Source organism: Drosophila navojoa, chromosome 4 (genome assembly GCF_054131105.1).
Source record: "Drosophila navojoa isolate 15081-1374.11 chromosome 4, UAZ_NAV_1.0, whole genome shotgun sequence".
Taxonomy (NCBI): Eukaryota; Metazoa; Arthropoda; class Insecta; order Diptera; family Drosophilidae; genus Drosophila; species Drosophila navojoa.
Genome location: NC_142892.1, coordinates 633,347 through 654,070, shown reverse-complemented (window position 1 = coordinate 654,070; position 20,724 = coordinate 633,347). Strand labels below are relative to the sequence as shown.

Below are 20,724 nucleotides of genomic sequence, written 5' to 3'. Positions count from 1 at the left end.
AGTCACAAAGTAAATGAAGATATTAAGCATAGAAGCTTCCTATATGGTATATAGACATATATAAAAATATATACATATTTTATTTTAATTTCCTTTGTGTGCTTAAAGTAGTTATTTTTTATTTAAAACTTGGCTCTTTAAATTTGTTATTTATCCGCGTTTGCTAACATTTCCATAACAGTGGTTTGTGTCTCTGCTAGACCAGTGCGCCGAGATAGAGATAGCCATACGCAGCTCAATGCGCTAGAGCAGCATAAGCAGTCGCATACAGTTGCCCACACCCTAACGTTAGAGTGAGACAACTAGTGCACACAGCCGGCATAAAGGGGAATTCGCTTATATACACACTCAGCGCTGATTGGTGGCAGCGAATTGCTTATATACAGACGCAAGAGTAGAAGCCAGCTCCAACACTCGCGCAAACACGCACACACACACACACACGCGCACCTCCTCTTCAGTTGGCGCTGGGTGAGCGCTTCATTTGAGGGAAATCCATCATCGTCAGCGGACGTTCGTTTGAGTTGCAAACGCTTTGCAGATGGCGGCGACTCGATAAGGCACAGGACACCAAAAACGATAAAGGACCAACTAGCCGGAGCCAAGGCACCTGACAGCTAGTTGAATTACAGTTGCATAACAAATAGAAGCTAGCAAAAATAAAAACAAGCACCAAAACAAAAAATGAAAAGAAAAAACACTTTAGAAGCAACCCTTACTCAAGAGGGTTGCGAGATTTTTCATAGATTATTTATGAACTCTGATGGAACGCGTCGGCCCACAAATTGCGGGGTGTGAATAATGCGTATTGCCAATTATTGGATTATCATTTGAGGTTTTGCTTTTCGCAAAGAAATGCGTGGGGCATGGAAGAAACTACACAGAGATGTGAGGTTTTAGTTATCGACAGCTCGGAGTAGCAGGCAAGGGTAACTAACTGAAGCAGACATTGAGAGTTGCAATTTCAGACTAAAGTTTGTCCAACTTAGTTTAGCTTTCAAATGAAACAACTTTCTTTCGATTGGTTTATTCGAGTGTGTTCTGCTTTGGTCTATTTACTACATAAGAGAGCTGCCCCGGCTTGTTGTAGGAGCGTTCGGTGCCTTTCATATTCAAGGTGCGCCAGGCTGGGACAAGCAAGGCCAGAGTTTGATCGGCTCTCTTATGCTCTGTCGGCTGTGGGCCTCGAGTCTGTTGGGAGTTACACCTATTTGGTAGCGTCGAATCGAACTACTGGCTTATGATAGACAAGGTCAGCGCCCAAGTTGGGATTGGTAATCCTCGTCGCAGTCTCTCTCTTCCTCCCCATATCAGCATCCTGAGAGGAGTCTCTTTGATTCATCGGCGAGATGACCGAGGACTTTCGCTTCGAGTTCCTCGGAGGCTTGTGCATATTCTGCACGTAGTTATTGTCGCTTAAGCGGACGCCGGCTCGAAGGGCGTTGTTCGCCCGCCGACTGGCAGCCGACTCATGCCACTGGTGGGCGCTGGTGCCGGCGAGGTTTGAAGCTGGTTTGTTCGCCATTTCGACACTTGACTCTTTGAGCGTATGTCCGGTTGACCGGAGCAGCCTGGCCTACAATACTAACATTCTTGACGAGACCAGAACAAAACTTTTTTCGACAATTTTTCAAAATATATTGGATTATCATGACAATCCAGGCTAACTTTGATACTTTAGAGTTACGATGATATAATATACCGATCCTTCCCCTTCACTTTGTCCACACTGTTTTCCTCCCCATACTTTTGCAGGTCTCTCTCCTTCACCCTGACTCGCTCCTCTTTCATTTACTTTTCCTTCCTGTACTCCATCGTTGGCTCTATTCCTCTATTCCCCCTTCTCCATTCTTCTTCAAGCTCAATCGATAAACACTTTTTTGTCGTTGCTCAACACTACGCAGCAAGTCCTATCGAATTTGAGCAACACTTTTCGGTGTGATCTGTCAAACCATAAACATATATAAAAGCAGGGAGCCGACCTGAGATTTGTAATCAAAAGCTATTCAAAGCGTTCACATTAAATCACATTGAAAAAAATAGATTTCGTAGTAAAAAAAATATATAAACAAAATATAAAGCAAATAAATAAATGAAAATAAAATTTATGAAAACTAGAGGAAGAAGATAAATCGATTGAGCAAATAAGAATAAGGAAAATTAAATTACTCACGGATATCCAAGGAGCGTTCGAAAGAGGCCTCAAAAGGTTTCGTATTACAGCGGAATATTCTTCAATCTCTTCCTCTGCTGTTCCTGCGGCGCTCCTCCCAGTATCATCCAATATCAACTCCAAGCAAACTTAAATCAGAAGATCAAAAATGAATACGTCAGATCAGATCGAAGCTCTGTTCGGCTTGCAGATCGAGGAAAAAGTTCCGCCAGCTCCGCCGTTGGAGGCGCCTTTGCTCGACTGCGGCATGGACAGTTGTGATGGGATTGCGCTGGTGGATGGCTTTGATGGCGTATCTTTCGAAACCATTAAGGGCTACGACGAGCCATCCCGCGGAGAGGATGCTGAGATCGATGCTCGACTGCAGGAGGAGCTGAACTCGCTGCCCATGGTGGAGCCGGAGCCAGAACCGGAACCAGTGCCCGAGGCGGTCGCCCACCCCCAGCAGCAACAGCAGCCAATACAACAACAACAGCAGCTACAGCAGCAACAACAACAATATCAGCAGCAGAAATATCAGCAGCAACAATACCAACAGCAGCAATATCAGCTGCAGCAGCAGAAGCAGCAGGCATCTCGCGTGCTCTACAAGCCGCGCACTGTGCAGGAGGCGGGCAAGTTCTCCATCAAAATGCCAGCGGGGGGCGGAGGGGTGAAGGTGCTGCCCAACGGCAGCTATGCGACACAGCTGAAGATGCAGTCGCAGATACGCGGCGTAGCTGGATCAGTTGCTCAGCATCCGTACAACAGGGTGATGGTGGCCAATCCGCAGGATCGCTTCAGGAACGGACAGAACCGAGTGTTTATGCAGAACGGCACTCCTGCGGGCTTTCCCAAGTCCCTCACGGACTTTATCAAGGCCAAGAGCGGCGTGGTTCCGGGCCAGAGCCAGATGCGAGGCCTCCTGCCCAACCACATGATGAAGCCGATGACCCAGATGAAGCTGCCAATGAATGGCGAGCTGCCCAATGGGCTGCGCGTGCCGCAGCAGCGCCGGGATTTCCCGCCGATGCATGCGCCGCTCGAGGACGACGAGGTGGACTTCGAGGAGATCGGCGTGGCGGACACCTACTCCTCGTACTGGCCGAGCAAGCTGAAGGGCGGCTCGCGGCATCCCGATCCCGTGGTGGAGACGGCCACGCTGTCCTCCGTCGAGCTGCCGGACATCACGTACGAGCTGGCCCTCCCAGACAAGCTCAAGAACTCGAACAGACTGAGCGCGCTGCAGCTGGAGGCGGTGACCTATGCGTGCCAGGCGCACGAGCAGTTGCTGCCCAGCGGCCAGCGAGCGGGCTTCCTGCTGGGCGACGGCGCGGGCGTCGGCAAGGGACGCACCGTGGCGGCCATCATCTACGAGAACTACTTGCGCGGCCGCAAGCGTGCGCTCTGGATATCGGTGTCGAATGACCTGAAGTTCGACGCGGAGCGGGATCTGCAGGACATTGGGGCGAGCAAGCACCTCAAGGTTGCCTCGTTGAGCAAGTTCAAGTACAGCCGCATCAACTCCGGGGAGAACGACTACTTCAAGCGCGGCGTCATCTTCTGCACCTACACCGCCCTCATCGGGGAGTCGGCGAACGCCAAACCCAAGTACAACACGCGGCTGCGCCAGCTGATCAACTGGCTGGGCAAGAAATTCGATGGGGTCATTGTGCTCGACGAGTGCCACAAGGCGAAGAACCTGAGCCTGATGAACGCCGGCAAGTCCACCAAGACGGGCACCACGGTGCTCGAGCTGCAGCAGCTGCTGCCGATGGCGCGGGTGGTTTACGCCTCGGCGACGGGTGCCTCGGAGCCTCGCAACATGGCGTACATGGTGCGCCTGGGGCTGTGGGGCCCCGGCACCTCCTACTCGGAGTTCTTCAAGTTTGTGAACGCCGTGGAGAAGCGCGGCATTGGGGCCATGGAGATCGTGGCCATGGACATGAAGCTGCGGGGCTCGTATATCGCGCGCCAGCTGAGCTTCAAGGACGTCAGCTTCCGCATCGAGGAGGTGCCCATGTCGCGGGACTTCCACAAGCTCTACAACCACTCCGCCGAGCTGTGGGCCGAGATCAATGAGAAGTTCGTGAAGGCCTGCCGCCTGATGTGCATCGAGAACCGCGTCCAGAAGATAATCACCTGCCAGTTCTGGTCGGCGCACCAGCGCTTCTTCAAGAACCTCTGCATTGCCTCGAAGGTGAACCATGTGGTCAAGATGGTGCGCGACGCGGCGCGCCAGGGCAAGGCAGTGGTCATCGGGCTGCAGTCGACGGGCGAGTCGCGCACCCTGGAGCACTTGGAGCTCTACCAGGGCGAGCTGACCGGCTTTGTGTCCACCGCGAAGATGATCATACAGTCGTTCGTGGAGAAATACTTTCCCGCACCCTCGCGCGATGCGTTCTATAAGCTGCTAAGCACGGGCACCTTCGAGCCGGAGGCTCGTTGGAAGAGCTCCGGCCCGAAGCGCAGTCGCGTGATTTCCGAGTGGTCGGACGACGACATGGATGTGGAGGGGGGTGATAGCGACATGGAGTTGTGCGACAACTCCTGGAATGGCGACGACGATGATGATGACCGCCTGAAGGCGGGACGCAAGCGACGCGGCCGTCCGCCCAAGCTGGACAAGGGTAAGAACTCCAACAGAGCCGGGAACAGTCCTGCAACTCATACGCCCTTACTCCTTTCTCACAGTAGAGAAGATAACCATGCAGGACCGCATCCTGCAGCACCTGTGCGACAACATGAATGCCAAGCATGACGACGACGACGATTCTAGCTGCGATTCCTCCAAGCCGCAGTCGGCCAAGATCACGGAGCGAGACGTCGACCGCTGCATCACGGTGCGCGAGAAGCTGCTCGATAAGATTGAGATCCTGGGCAAACGCATGCCGCCCAACACGCTGGACAAGATCATCTCCAAGCTGGGCACCAAGGTCGTGGCTGAGATGACGGGCAGGCGCGGCCGTGTGATCAAGATGGACGACAACACCTATCGCTACGAGCAGCGCGGCGAGGCGGAGACGACCATGGACCTGGTCAACTACATGGAGAAGCAGCGCTTCATGGAGGACACCAAGCACGTGGCCATCATCTCAGAGGCGGCGTCCAGCGGCATCTCGCTGCAGAGCGACAGGCGGCTGGCCATTCAGCGCCGCCGGCTGCACATCACCTTGGAGCTGCCCTGGAGCGCAGACCGAGCCATACAGCAGTTCGGACGCACGCATCGTTCAAACCAAGCGAACGCGCCCGAGTACGTCTTCCTGATCTCGGATCTGGGCGGCGAAAGTCGCTTCGCAGCGACTGTGGCCAAGCGGCTGGAGAGTCTTGGGGCTCTCACGCAGGGCGATCGGCGGGCCACCGATGCAAGGGATCTTTCCAAGTTCAACATTGACAACAACATCGGGCGCAGCGCCCTGGAGAGCGTCCTGCAGCAAATCACGGGCGAGAAGCCGCTGGAGGAGGTGCACGTTCCCGACACCTACAAGGGCGACTTCTGCTTCGACTGCTGCGTCGCGCTCTCTGGCGTGGGCATGCTGAGCGTCTCCGAGGACAACAAGGGTCACCAGATCTTTGTCATTGAGAAGGACAGCAACAACATACCCAAGTTCCTCAATCGCATACTCGGCTGCCGCGTCGAGGTGCAGAATGCGCTCTTCAAGTTCTTCCTCAACAAGATGTATTCGCTCATCCTACAAATGAAGCGCTCCGGACACTTTGATCTCGGCATCCTGGACCTGGATGCGCACGGCGCCAATGTGACAGCCATCAAGCTGATACGCTTCGTCAGAAAGCATGCCACGGGCACGGCGGCCACAGAACTCCACACCTTGCAGGTGGTGCGCGGCATGTCCTACGATCAGGCGTTGGCCAAGTAAGTGAACTAGATCCTCCTCCCCTTAGCCTGCTGCTTTTCCTCCCATTCCTTTTAGTCTACTCTCATATCCTCAATTACTTGCCTCCTTCCTAGGTACAAGAAGGAAGCACGCCAGGAGCACGAGGGCTTCTATACCTTCAAGCAGGAGCGCAACAACAACAATTGCGCCATCCTCTGCCTCAATGCCCAGCCGGACCAAATCGAGACCACCGACCACAGCAAGCTGAACATGAAGATCTATCGGCCCAACACGGGGCCCCAGGTGCGCACCGAGACGCTCAGCTCGATTAGCAATCGCTACGTGAAGGCCTCGCCCGAGGCAGTGAAGCAGTTCTGGGACATGCAATACAATCAGTGCCTGCGCGTGTGCTCCCACATCTACTGGAACCGCCGCTGCCCCTTCGGCATCAAGTGCGGAGTGGGTCTCCGGGTGCGCACCTACCACGTGCTCTCGGGCCTCATGCTGCCCATCTGGGATCGCATTGCGCTGATCATCGAGAAGGATGGCCGCAAGATCCAGATGATACGCGTGAAGACCGACCAGAACAAGAAGATCGTTGGAACTGTGGTGCCCGAGGGAGTTTACCATCAGCTGGTGGCCGACCTCTCGGCCGATTCCGTAGTGGAGAGCAGGGACCTCAGGGTCCCCAAGCAATAAGATGTCATTTATCATTCGACTCGCCTTCTTCACTTGCAAGTTGTTAGAGCTGATCCGTCAATAAAACATGCCCGAGTAAGGAAATCCTTGCTCTAGAGGGTTTATATCTAGTCGCTTATGCGGACTCTAATACATATCACAATTCTGCTCTTTAATACTTTTATTTTTTTTTTTCTTTTCATATAATTTTTTTTTTTTTTTTTTTTGCATTGAAAGTTGGAAAACTCACAAGACATAATGAAACTTATATAAGTAGTTTATAATTTAATTAGCGTTTGCCAAATAAGAATCTAAACATAGTTTAATCAGCTGCGCAATATTGCGATCCGCTTTAATTCTGTTCCCATCTCTAGATTTTATCCTTCTAGTTTAGATATATTTCTGTTTCGGTTCTCGTATGCTTTTGTAAAGTTTAGAATTTATCCTATTAATATAATAGACATAAAACTGATTAAATAGAGCGTTAGGTGGACAATAGGTGTTTGCCAAGGCTCGCGAGCTATTAGTATAAATCTGATTTGCGTATAAAAATAGAAACTCTAATTCTCAACTCAATTTCGGCGCCCCATAGGTTGCTTGGCTTTAGCTTCTGGTTTGCTATGTGGCCTGCTGCTCGATAGACAGGACGCTGTCTCCTGCACTCTCAGTGTCTGCTCCTCCCACGTCCTTGGACGTTTCGCTGTCTTCGTGATGAGCCCATCCGTTGCGCTGGGTCTCTTCTTAGGCACTTTACGTGTTTTACAAACAGAAAAGTTGACCAAAAATAATCGCAATTGAAATGTTTTTCCCTTTTAATGGTAGTCCTAATAACTGGAGTTCGTGTCATGCCTTACAAAAGTTACTCTGATATGTGGGCGGGTTCCATGCACCCAACAGTATCGTTCTCTAAGTACGTTTACGAATATATATGTGTCCTTTCGCCACGATCTGTCATGGACTTTTGATCTGCTGATTTCCTCATCTCCAAGAATCTCATTTGTTGAAACTGCTCTCTCGTTTCTTCTCTATCCTCCTCTTGCTCCTGCTCCTACTCCTTCTAATTGCTAAAGTTGAGCTTAAACTTGTTTTTGCACTTAATTTTAAAGGATTTCCCGTAAAAAATCTATAAATGTTTGCAAGAACCGCAATCGAACTCTTAAGATAACTATAAGAAACGATCCGTGAAATCAAAATCTATGTAGGGTATATCTTAAGCATAACTCGCGTTGTTTTCCACTTCAATTAAACATTTAAAAAATAAGAAATTAAGTGCCTCCGCTTCCATAAAAGACAAACACACACAAAAAATGTTTATATGCAAATTGCTTCAGGGCGCGCACGCAAATCGCGCACGAGTCGCGCACGAATCGCGCGCAAAACGCGCCTGAGTCGCCTCGTCGCGCGAGGTCGACTGCAAATCGGGATCTGAATACATATCTATATATTGCCCGACTGGCACCTAACTGGCTGTTAGATTGCTTAACGATACTCGTCTTAAGTAAATATTTTGCTGCCTACATAAAAACGCGCGCGCGTTTTGAGAGTCGCGCGCGACTTGCATCGCTCAAATTGGAGGCGGGCCGCGAATATAGCGCAACTGGGGCGTGAAACTCATGGACAGATTGTTCAGATTATCGCAGCAATTGGGCTGCATCATGCACGCAGCGCAGAAGAACGTGAACAGCGCCAGCTGCATGGGCACAGCGGCACGCGCGATGCGCCACGCCCAGCCGCGAGGCTTCGCCTTGGCGGCGGCATCGTCCTCATCCTCGGAGCTGTCCAGCATGGTGGCTGGATCCTCGGGCGGCTCATCCCCTCCGCCGCCAGAGGCGACAATGCGCTGCAGCTGCTCCACAACCTGCTGCTCCTGGTCCTTGCGCAGCGGCTGCTTCTCCTGCTTCTCGCCAGCTGGACGAGGCTTGCGTCCGTTGCGACGTTTGGGCGAGTGATCGGCCGACTTGACTGCCAGCTGCTTGGCATGTCCATTCGCAAGTGGCTGCTTCTGCTCCTCATGCTCCCTTTGCTCCTTCTGTTCCTTCAGCTTCTCCTGCTGCTTCTGCTGGTGCGAGGCAGCTGTGCGCACAATCAAGTCTCTGCACGTGTTCTGCAGCTGCTTCAGCTCCGCCTCGGCGCTCTCCATGCGCTCAGCAATGGAACGCATCGCGGCGCTGCCTGGCGCTAGGGCCAGCTCCAGCTGCTTGGCCAGGCGACGCAGAACACCCAGACGGCGCTCGCGCTCGGACAAGCCGCCATCGGAGGTGGCGCCGCCGTCCGAGATGCCCGAGTCGGACAGCGAGCCATTAGAGGCTGTGAACTTGGCAATGTGATAGATGTGATTGGGATCCAGGTGCTGCTGCACAGCGAGCAGCTGCTCCTGGCTGACGTTGACCTTTTCCGAGAGCAGCTTGGCCACCAGCTTGACGTTCTGTGCCAGCTCCACGGGCGTTGCCTGCCCCTTGTCCAGGGCACCCTCCAGGCCCTTGAGTGTGCCGCGATCCTGGCCTAGCGCCAGCTGGAACTCGCTCAAGCCACACTCCAGCTGCCGCCAGGCAATCAGGGAATTCGTGAGCATCTCCAGCTGCGAGTTGATTCTGGAATGGGACAGCAGAGGATTAGTCAATGATCCAAGTTCATCTATTTCCATGTCGTTCACTCACCTGGCATCTGCCTCATCCCAGGCGCTGTACATGTCGCTGACCTCGTCCTTGAGGTGCTTGCGGAACTCCTGCTCGGCGCTGATCAGGCTGGACACGTCGCAGGTGCCAGTGGAGGCCTCCACTACCTGGTTGCCATTGCTGTCCGTTACAGTGATGGCCACGCCCGCCCCCTGCTCCAGCTCAAGCTGCTGCTGCTCCTCCTCCTCCTGCAGCTTCTTCTCTTTCTGTTGAAGTTGTTCGGACTCCTGTTGCAGCTGCTCCTGCTGCAGACGCCGCTCCTGGCGAGTCAGCCAGCTGTGCACGGAGGCATTCAGGCGCAGCATGTTGGTGCGATAGCTGCTCAGCTGTGTCTGATCGTGCTGCAAGTGCAAGTGGGTTATATTTACGATCCGCTGAAGCTGCGGCAAGGCAGCTCGAACTCACCTTCAAGGCTTCGATGGCCACCTGTATGGCCGGCTCTGTGTCGAGCAGCTCCGGCGTGGAGGGATCGCCAAGACGGCGCAGCGTGTGCTTCAGTGCGCTCATCTCCTGCTGCAGCTTGCGTGCGCTGGCTGCATTCTCGCTCCAGTTAAGCAAATCCTCCCAGTTGGCCAACAGATCTGCAAGCGAAAAGCAGAAAATCACAGCGAGTTAATGGTGCAAGCCAGACTCAAGTGGAGAAAGCCAAAAACTATCGATAATTGGCGCAATTTGAATTCGGATTTGGAGTTTACAGCCCTTTGAGAGCAAGATGAAACCTTTCCATTTCCCCCCTCTCTCTGTCTCACTCTCACTCTCACTCAACATCTGTGCAATGTAAAGTGAAACTTTTGTTTGTTTGTAGAGGAGCCGCACGAAAATGATAAACGCAACAAAACAATAAACATTTGGCACTAAATGCGCCAGAGTGGAACAGTCGAGGAGAATAATCTCTCTGTATATATAATATTTGTGTGTGTGTGTGTGTGTGTGCATGTGTTGTCAAACTGAGAGTGTGTGGGAAGCAAGACAGCGCCTATTTTTGCAACTGCAGCAACAGGCGACGCCTCATAGAATAGAAGACTCCACACACCCTATAGTCTGTTGATAAAGCGGGCATATAGCATTCAGACTCTGAGAGCAGAGAAGCTTGAAGAGTTGTAGAAGATTCCCACTGATAGATCAAACTTGATGGCATGATTCAGGGGGTTTTACTTATATAGAAGTATACCAATTTATATAGGGCATCTTCTAGTCTCAATTGCCAACTGTATGCGCATTAGCAACGCGTGGGCAGCAGACCTAAACTTGACAATAACTTTAAGGCAGACGCTGGGCGAACTGGATTTGTCAAACGCTTTGTGAGTGTGTGGAAAGTGAAAAGAGGTTTGCCAGAACTCACCCAAAGCACAAAGTTATAGTAGATAATCTCTATTACTAGCAACAGATTAGCAGTTAGTCCCAAAACCATCAACCGACTCGTGGCAAGGCTGCGGCCCAACTGATCAGCTAATTGAATTGTGCGAGCACATCAGCGAGCCAATTACTTTCACCCAGCAGGTGGATGCCACTTGGCCACTTGGACACAGGTGGAGGCTTATCTGCAGCTGGAGCTGGGCTCGCGGCTGCTTTTAATACAATATTAAACGCACACACTCTTGATTGTCAGGCACTTCACGTACTGCGGCGCAGCGCTCTGCACGCACTTTGGAACAGGAGCAGCAACGGCAGCACACGAAACCGAACTTGTTGGCAGTCGAGCTCAAACTGGTTGACTGAGCGTGAGTGTGCGCCGCGCGAGCTGACTGCACGAGTGCAGCGTGCCCAGAGCAGCTCGAGCGCAGCAAAACGATCGAGCAACTGAGGCACAGTGGGACGAACATCGCGAAAAGCGATAGACAAGCAATTAGTGGTAAACTGAATAGAGTAATCAGTGGAGAGGAGGTGACTGATGAAAGCTATTGATAATTGCAATATGATGCTTGAAAAGCGATATACTGATAATAGATAACACAAATCAATAACAAATCCAGACAACAACAAAGAACAGTCGCTATTTATATTATTCCTGCCAACTATTAATCGACTTATAGCAACTATCGCAACATTTCGACAATTTCAGCCCACTGTGCAGCTTTTCAATTTCCTCGCAGAAACTTGCCCAGTTTTATCTCTCTCGAGTCCAATTGATATCCGTGGCGGTGCGTGGCAGAGGATGTCCACCTCGGCCACATCGGCTACGCACTTTGCAAGCAGGCGAAAACTCGTAATCTTAAGCGGATTGCACAACTCGCAGCCTCTGCTCGGGGTGAGGGCTTTGCACCTGCCAGATGGGGCGTTGGCCGGGCCAGCTAGGCATTATCATTGCGCACTTGGACTGCAGATGGGGCGTGGCAGAGGCAGAGGTGGCTGGGGTGGAGCCCCCATCTAGCTGCACAGTGAAAAGCTCGATCATCGTAATAGCTCCCAGTGGAAATTAATAATCTGCGCAGCTGGATAAACGCTTAAAGAGTGCTCATAAAATTGATTAGCAATTGGCAGCACTGCAAATTGCTAAAAACTTTCACTTTAATCAATAATTAGTGCTATAATTGCCAATTCGCAATCGCCAATTGGAGTTGCATTTAAATTTGAATTCTAATAGGAAAACTCGACCCTCTGCGAGCTGAGCTCCGAGCTCAGCGAATCTCTGTTTTCATTTCCTTAGTTTCTTTTTCTGTTTTTTCTGCTTTTTTGCTGACTTTGCCAAGTGAAATTCGTGTTTGCATTTCGTCACGCTGCGAAAATTGTTTAAGAAAACAAAAAACCCGAGAGAAACATGCAAATGCAACTGCAACTGCAACTGCAGCCACAAAATGCAATCCAAGGGCATTGACGCCCACTAAAACTTGGCAAAAAACACAAAAATAACTGAAATGCAAAATATATTTGTGTAGCAAATTCACATTCTTGCGAAAACGTTTGACGTGGGCGTTGCTCTCGAGGAGGTGTTGACAAGTGGGTGCATAGGTGTAGGTGCGAATATATATTAAGTCAAATGCAGCCGGCGGGAAATCTAATAAGCAAACACTTTCTAAACACGCTTGCAACGATCTTAAGTGTTCTCTTTAACTAAATAACTCTCTCCCTTTCTCTCTCTCTGTCCGTATCTGCGTCGTCTCTCTCTCTCTCTAAATCCTCTATCTGCCACTTTTGGTATATCTCCCCTTTCCACATATATAGAACGACTTTGTCATTGATATATATCACATAAGTCTCTATATGCTAAAAAGCTTCTCGCTCCCATTCTCCCTCCACTTGTCTTGCTCTCTCTCTCTCTGAATTAAGTAACTTCTATCTTACTATTCCTAAATTTTACTTTCTTCTATTGTTTCCTCTCTTTCACAACTTTAGTCTCTTTCTCCGTAAGAGACAGAAGTTATTCCAAAAGAGATATGCAAATTTTAATGGGCAATATAATCATCCATATAAAAGTAGTCAGCTACTATTCTACCTCTGCCTCGCTCTCGCTCTCGCTCTTTCTCTGTCTCTCTGCACTATACAGCAGCTGTCGTTGTAAACATCTACAAATAGATACATTCTGTGCAAAATTTATATGTATTTCGCAAGTAAACAAAATATGACGAATTCATGAATGCCTGAAAGTCTAGCCAACACTTGCAAAGGCTTGCCAACTGTTAAATGCTCTTCATATAGTTATATCTACTCTTTTTATTACTCTCAGAGGCGATTGCTTTTTACCTTTAGGCAAGTCCAGACTAGAAACCCATACCCAACTACTTCCAACTCTCTTTTCTTAAATTATTTTTAACCATTTACACAAATGCCTACCAAGTTACCCAAGACCTGTGCCGAAATGGGCACAAGGATTCGACTGCGTGACAAGGACCCATAAAGCGAAATGGGAATGCGACAAATGGCAAGCAAAGGTGTGGCAGCCCGGGAAGGCGGTGCCAATGGGCCAACCGACACGATTCTTGTCTTCAGCAAAACGTATTTACTTACTAATAGTAATAGCAACAGAGTCGAAGATGAGCGAGGAAACAGGGTTGCCAGCATAGCCCAAAGGCATAGCGCCCAAGCGAAGCTTCGCGCATATTTGGCCACAGATATTCTTGAATAATTATGTGAAGCAAGCAGCCGAAAGGTAAACGATGACAGCAATTATATATAATTAGCAAACATATTTCTGAGAACGTAGCCAAAAAATAAACAACAAAAATGCTGTTTTGGCTCTTTTCAAGCTGATTAGCGAGTGGAGCGACTCATGAATCGAAAGAGATAATGCGATTAGCATCAAGCCGCGAAAACTTGCCGATGAATCTGTGAAAGTCGTTAGCTGCGGCTGCGGCTGCTTAGCAGCAAATGTTAATTACTATTTTATTCATTAATTAATTTTCAAATAGTTGTATTTATGGCTAATAAAAAAGCAACATTAAATGAGCTCAGCTCTTTTATGCATTTTAGTTACGAATTTTCCTTCTGAATAACTCTCCATTTCCTTCTTTCTTTTTCTCTTAATCTTTCTAGTTCAATGTGATCTTAGCTCTTCTATTTCCCCATTCTTCTCTCTGTCCTTCGATGCCTCTGCATTTTCCCCAGTCTCCCAGTCTCTGTCTCCTTTTTCTATATCCCTCTCCTTTTCGACGCTCTGGCAACACTGGATGCAAGAGTGACCATTTGTCATTTTCCGCTTGAGTGCAGTCAGAGTGTTTTTGGGTAGCAAACACGCCCCGAAGACAAACGAAATGAATGCAATTTGTTTTCTGATGCCGATTGCATGTGGGAAGGTGGGTTAGTTAGCTCACCTCAAACTCTGCAGCAGCAGCAGCAACCGCATTTGATATGAAACTGTAAACCATTTATCATATTGTAATTTCAATTTCGATTTCAATGCGATACGATTTCAGTTTTCAATGACTTCACAATTCCCAGCAAATTGAAGGTCAACCGCAAATGAGGCCAAAGCAAAAAAACATAAAGATCGAAAGAAAAAACATTTTTGATTCTTATAATTAATGGATAGAATGACGCCAGACTTTTGCCTTATATAAACAAATGCACATACATATATATACATATTTTGTTTTTTCATCATCCATTTTGACCCACGTTGAACCTAGGTTCCGGTTTTTGCCATTGCCCCAGCTTGGGTTCAACGTATTTCCCACTCTCCATAACTGAAAAATAAAACATCAAAGCGGAACGCCAACAATTGACCATAAAAGAGCCCACTGTACAGGAGTACCGTTAATGAGTGTATGAGGGTATGTGTGTGTGTCAAGCTGAGCGTGAATAAGAGGCAGAGCCAGGGTAGCATAGCTTGGCTACATTGTTTGAGCCATAAAGCTCGATGGCCATAATGCAGTGCCCTATAAAAGAATAAAAAAAAAAGCTGCAATGCAATTGCAATGACTTTGATGCAATCACGCCCCTTGCCACGCCCACATCTCTCCCCATTTGCCCATAGAGAAGTTTATGGCTGACGGCGGTGTTTAATTAGCCATGCCGGTCGAGCAACGGCCAACCCAATTTGGCAGCAAATGTGGCATGCAGCAGGCAGCATGTGGCATATGTGGCAAAGACAACAGGTGGCTAAAGTCGGTCAGCAGAAGAAGAGGCAGCAGCAGAGAAAAATCTAGCACAAACGGTTTTCTTCAACTGCTTTTCTTTTGCAGATGAATCAACCCAAGACAGAGCTAAAGAGTCTCCGACGTAGCCAAAGATGTGGAAAAACATTTGGTAAGAGTGGAGGGAAAATTGAAGAGGAGTAGAGAGCTCTATTCCAATGGGGTTACATAACATTCGCTGCTCTTTATGATAAACATGTAAGACTTTTATTATCTCATTAGCGTTTTTAATGCTCGCATTATTCAAATAGATCTTTAAGCACTTTGTGCGCTGCTTTGCGTTTCAGTGTAGTCTGATTGGATTTTGAAACATTCAGCTATATATATATATATATACTCCACTTAGCATTATCGACTTATGTGGACTATGCATGCATGGGCGCAGTCAAGGTTCAGGCAATGAGCTCAACCAAAGGAAAATTTTATATTTCTACGAAACAAGATAACTTATGAATACACTGAGCAAAAAGTTGAGCTCAGTTGCAATTTCTATGAATACTTCAATTAGTCACATAGCTTAATTAGTATAACATGAAATTTATTAGTTTTTGAGCAGCTAATTGGAGACTTTTTCATATGACGTATGAGAAAAATCTTGCAACTTCACTAATTAAGCCTCTTGACTAATTTAAGCACAGCGAGCATGAGAGTAAGCCCTAAATTACAACCGTTTTCGTATGCGGTCCATGCATAATGCATAAGCTTAATAGGCTTTTAATTTAGCCACCACTGTCAGGCCCTCTGCTCTGGCCTTGCCTCTGCCCCCGCCACTGCCCATTCCACTTGTTTACTTATTTCACTTTCGTCAGCCGCAGTTAGTAACCAATTAGTCTGCTCTAACGTCTGTTGCTTATCTGCGATCTGTGTGTTTTCTCTGTATCTTCTTCCTCTTCTCAAAAACATCATTTACACCTGTTTGCAGCATGCGCGATAAGTTTTCCCTTTGCTTGGAGTCTGTTGGCCTCAGCTCTCTGTGCACATAACGGTATTTACCTTGCTCCGACGAACAGCGCGACGTGGAGGCCGATGAGCTGGCCGACAGCATGCCACATATATCCGTTTGCACAGCGACATTTATTTTGGACATGACTGTCGCCGGCTGAGCTCGCTCTAGCACTAGAACTCTCTATTGTGCGCTCTCGCTCGCTCCTACTAACTCCTGGCCACCCTTTGCAGTGACCCACTTAAGGTTGCTCAGCCAGCCGGCTCTTTTGTACGCCAGGCGGCGCCACTTGAAATCAATTTTCGAAATAAATTTGCGTTTTAAGCATTTCAATTGATTTTTTATAGTTGAGCGCGGGGCGTTGCTTTGTTGAAGATTTGTTTACACGCTGTGCGCTGACCTCGAAAAGTTGGGAAACTCGTCGAGTAAACAAAAAGAAAAACACTGAAAATGCCAATGCCAAGCACACGATGCGCTCTTATAATTCACTCTTATACACTCTTATACGCAAGGCAAACACGCGAAACACGCGACTTTCATGAATGGGTGGCAAATGTTTGGCGAGAATTATTGAAATTTTGAGATTTTTAGTTGTTGTTGCTATCACAGTTGAATTTATTATTTAGTTTAATGGAAATGAGATTTTCGTTTTCGTAGAAAAACAATTGTGCGAGTTCTTACAGCGCGCGGAAGCACAGTAAATTACAGTTAAAAGCAAATACAACAACGTCGCAGGCGAACACGAAGACGACGTCGACGATGACGACGGAAGCAGAACCGCTTGGAACGCACGCTGAAAATGAACTGAGACGGCGATGTTTCAATCGTTTTTGGCGCAGCAGCTTTCAGGTAGACGACAAAAAGCGTGCGAAGGAGAGAAGTAGCGACGAAAGAGATGAAGAGAGAGAGGCAAACGGCTGAGCGCTCTGCGGTTAACTTTTGAACTTGGCTTGACACATACTTATGTATGCGTGTATGCTCTGCTCTGCATATTGAAACACATACATATGAATGCACACGTATGTGTGCGTGCGCATGCGTCAAAATGTATGCAGAGAGCGACGACGTCATTTTCAAAAAAAACAGATGATACGCTATGATAGCAGCTACAACAATAGCAAGTGACGGCGACAAAACAGCTACACACACACATACAATATACAGAAGCTACGAGCTACAGTTGGAGAGTCACAGTCAGAGCTTAATACGTAAAATTCAAGACGCCACCTGGCGCCCTTTGTCATTAATTACCTACATAAATAAATTCATTGGCTTCACAGTTTTCGAGCTGTTGGCAATATTTCAACAACATTTTTTCAATAAATTAAGCAAAATGACGTCAGCTGGCAACGTGGGATTTTGCTCTTGGTGAGGGTCAAAGCAGCGTTTGATCTTAATGCGCATAATTCTAAGCAAATTTATCACAAACTACATATGTATATAAATATCTATATTGCTAGTCAGTTTGAGAGGCATGTACAATACTAAGAGACTGCATAGCTTAGCACAGTCGCTCCACAACTGTAAAGGGCTGCTGTCTTATATACTAAATGAATGTACTTTCGAGTATAAGAGTGCGTGTGGCCCATAAACCGCTATTTGTGCGACAATTTAAATACAATTAGTTAAGATCAAAGAAGAAATAAACTAAAAATTAATTTTGGTTAAACATTTGACAAAAACACAAGCATAAACGAAACAATTACACCAAATTAATATTAAATTTAAATATGTATATATAAATATATGAATACGCTAGACGTAAGGTACAGCAGACTAGAACAGTTTGAAATGCACTGGTGTTTCTTTTTCTTCATATAAAAATGATTAGTTTTTATTTGCCAAAAAATTATGCAAAAAAATAAATATTTTTTCACTTTAAATTAGATTAAAACAAATGCAAATTAAATTCGATGCAAAATGCGTTTTGTCAAATGCAAAAACAAAATTTTTCCAAAAAAAATAATTACAAAAAAAGATGTAAAAAAATAATAAAAATAATCATAATAATAATAATACAAAATTCATTCGCTTGGCAAAAGTTTGATAAGGCACAGGGCAGGTTTGAGAGCAACTGGTCGCTCATTTCTTAGCTCTTAGAGCAGCCCACGAAACCCAGCGAAGAGACGCTCCAGCCGCCCCATGGGCCGATTGACCAGCGCATAGAGCGTCCGCAGCGTCCCGGCCAGAAATCGATAGAGCGTGAAGTGCTCCAGCAAATTGCCAACATCCAAAACAAAGTCAATCAATCGGGCCACAAATCGCGTTATGGGCGCACACTTGCACTCGACTATGGGCATGGGCGTGGCAGCAGCAGCAGCGGCAGCGACAGTAACAGCATTTTGATGTCCAGTTGCAGTTGCAGTTGCGATTAGCCGACAGCCTGGCGGCAAGGACTCACCTTTTGTCTGGCCGGCGCACTGAGTCGAAAGCACTGTGCCAGGCGGACCCCTCAGCACGGCCTCCAAGCAGCGTATATTGTCACGGCAAGTATTAATGATCTCGTTCTGGATGGGAGAGAGAGAAGAGAGAAATATTAGTAAAGGTTGATTAGAGAGTGGAAGATGTTCTACCTTATATATGAGTCAATTTTGAACTAATGACACTTAAATGATTTTCGATTAATCTTAGAAATCTCATTTACTTATAGTTAATGTAAGCTTGAGCCCTTGCTCTCATATCTCAACTAGATTTAGCTTTGCTTGAGATTATGCTGACAAAGTTTAACTAGACATTAGAAACTCTATAGTCCCTTTCTAGTAAGAGTTCAATGAGCAACTGAATAAGTTATGAAAGGAGTGTGTCTACCTATAAACTCCTATGAACTCTATACCTCTACAGCATATAGCTTTCATTTACAATACATATACATTACATACATAAATCTCATCTATAATATATAAATTCACGTCGACCACAATCGCAAAGAACTGTTGCTTTGCGCTTAGTTATATAAATATACAAATTTAGTCCAAGGTAAATAAGACTATTTTCACAGAATACTACTGCAGGTGCTTGCATCCCCAGCCTGCTTCTCAAATTTCTTGCTCTCTGTATACATCTCGTCTCATTCCCTGCATTCAACTTACATAATCCTCTGGTCTCAGCAGATGACAGCGTATCTTGAGGGCGCGCGTGTCCTCGAGCCTGTCCTTGCTCTGCTGCAGCAGCGAGCGCATCTCCTGCTCGCCATCCTCGGAGTCATCGCCGCTGGACGAGGACGTGGCCGGAATGACCTTGATGCACTTCTCCAGGTTGCGAGAGGAGCGTCGGCGCTCATCCGCCGTCACGGTGCGACGGCGTCGGGTCGAGGTGTCGCTCTCCGAGGTGCGGCGCAGCAGCGATTGAGCCGAGTGGCTCATCGAGCCACCGAACTCCAGTTTACGACCCACCGAATCGGTGCGAGCGGGCAGCTGAGCCGACGCAGAGTTCTTGGGCGTCATCAGCGCCGTGGCCGAGGAGGAGAGATTTGCAGTGGTTGCCTGGTGCTGCTCCCGTTGCTGCTGCAGCTGCTCCTGCTGGGAGCTGATTGCATCGGCCATGTCTGCAATATATGAGAGCATTAGAGTTTGATGTGCCGATAAATATACCCTGTAGCTGCACCTACCTTGACAGGACTTGCGTCGCACTTCGAGCGTCTTGCGACGTCGCTCGTACTGCAGCTCGAGGGCGCGCTGGCGACGCGCGTGGTCGACGCTGCTGCTGATTGTCTCCTGGTTGATGTGCAGCGCCTTCAGCTCGTGCTGCTGCAGCGAGTCCATGCGCGGCGGCGAAAACGAGTCCAAGTTGTTGGCAGCCGACAGCGAACTGCAGCAGTCCGACTGCGAGTCGATGAAATTGCTAGAAGACCACAAATCAAATCGAAAAGTTCAAATTATAGCACGAAATCACATATGAGATGAGATCTATAAATAGAGCTTGGCTACCCACCGATAGTCGTCCCCGAATTCCAACAGACGACGCGCTGCATCCGAGTCCAAGCCCTCCGAGTAGTTCTCTGAGTTGTATTTCTCTTGGTAGTTGTCCCAAGCAGTCTCCGAGATGCTGCTGTGATGCTCCTCAGTGCTCAGCTCTGTTGGGAGACACAAATGCATATCAGTATATATATTCGATAACAATTTTACAGGGTATACAACAGGGTCGTTTCGGGTGCAGTTTGCGGTACCTTTTGGCCTGGGTGCGAGCGTGCGAGCTTGCGTAAGAGAAACGTATACAATAGATAGACAGAAAAGTATTTTAAGAGCTGAGTGTGTGTGCGCCTTTTGAATGTTATTGAAACGATTTAGAGTGGCATTAAAGCAATGTATATATACACATATATATTTATGAATGAATATATATACATAGTGCTTTCCATATGGTCTACCAGCATGTGCAATTCATTAAGTTCGCTCACCTAGCTCTAATCTTAAACGTTGCGATGCTAACTTGGCTTAAATTTGAACTATGCTAACTATACTTCCATTATTTCTGAGCTTTATCTATATGTTATGGCTATATATAAACAGACACAGATCTATATTTTCACCCAGAGATCTATATTTTATGTACTATATTTATTGATAAGCAACCAAATTCTATAATTTCCTCCAAGTCTATAAATTTGTAAGGTCTTTAAGGTCTGTCCTGATAGTGAATAATATCTTATCGTTCACTACTCAAATTTTATATATATAAATACTCGTAATATATATAAACAAGAAATGATATCTGTGCTCAAAATACCCTGCCAGACACACCTAATATTCCGATTGATATGGTTTATAGAGATATGTCTGACGAATAGTAAAGACCGTAATTTTAATATGATTGAAATATCCTCCAAAAGCTAGGAACAAAGTTTCATACGACTAAAATAAAAAGTCCCAAC

The 20,724-nt window shown here is 47.5% G+C and overlaps 3 protein-coding genes across 11 annotated transcripts in view; 2 read left to right on the top strand and 1 right to left on the bottom strand.

The window, feature by feature from the left end:
• The window catches only part of LOC108658398 (kunitz-type serine protease inhibitor 7), a 192,817-nt gene that overhangs the window by 93,105 nt on the left and 78,988 nt on the right, over positions 1–20,724 (top strand). The gene's annotated exons all lie outside the window — the stretch shown is intronic.
• Positions 2,232–7,931, top strand: LOC108650352 (protein strawberry notch homolog 1). 2 transcript variants are annotated; one of them, XM_030384066.2, is made up of 3 exons: positions 2,232–4,782; positions 4,850–6,026; positions 6,123–7,931. In XM_030384066.2, exons 1-3 carry the CDS (start codon positions 2,322–2,324, stop codon positions 6,685–6,687), a joined length of 4,203 nt encoding a protein of 1,400 aa, XP_030239926.2. In that variant the 5' UTR covers positions 2,232–2,321; the 3' UTR covers positions 6,688–7,931. The 2 variants fall into 2 exon arrangements, with proteins under 2 accessions (XP_030239926.2, XP_030239925.2); XM_030384065.2 differs by having other exon boundaries at positions 2,234–4,782; positions 4,847–6,026.
• The window catches only part of klar (klarsicht), a 135,327-nt gene continuing 121,432 nt past the window's right edge, over positions 6,830–20,724 (bottom strand). For 4 of the 8 annotated variants that reach the window (XM_089259969.1, XM_089259971.1, XM_089259972.1 and 1 more), the window contains 8 exons: positions 20,020–20,046; positions 19,785–19,926; positions 19,462–19,694; positions 18,944–19,398; positions 18,256–18,361; positions 9,747–9,922; positions 9,324–9,682; positions 6,830–9,257 (listed from right to left, as the gene is read on the bottom strand). In XM_089259969.1, coding sequence (XP_089116095.1) covers positions 8,231–9,257; positions 9,324–9,682; positions 9,747–9,922; positions 18,256–18,361; positions 18,944–19,398; positions 19,462–19,694; positions 19,785–19,926; positions 20,020–20,046 — 2,525 coding nt within the window. In that variant the 3' untranslated portion in view covers positions 6,830–8,230. Of the gene's footprint in view, positions 9,258–9,323; positions 9,683–9,746; positions 9,923–10,683; positions 10,706–15,904; positions 16,672–18,255; positions 18,362–18,943; positions 19,399–19,461; positions 19,695–19,784; positions 19,927–20,019; positions 20,047–20,724 lie in introns of those variants that run through there. The other 4 variants (XM_030384070.2, XM_030384075.2, XM_030384079.2 and 1 more) reach the window with 3 other exon arrangements.

Coding starts and splice junctions, on each gene's coding strand:
- LOC108650352 (XM_030384065.2), top strand. CDS start 2,322: ATGAATACGTCAGATCAGATCGAAGCTCTGTTCGGCTTGCAGATCGAG. Junction 4,783..4,846: donor TCCGCCCAAGCTGGACAAGG/GTAAGAACTCCA, acceptor CCTTTCTCACAG/TAGAGAAGATAACCATGCAG. Junction 6,027..6,122: donor TACGATCAGGCGTTGGCCAA/GTAAGTGAACTA, acceptor CCTCCTTCCTAG/GTACAAGAAGGAAGCACGCC.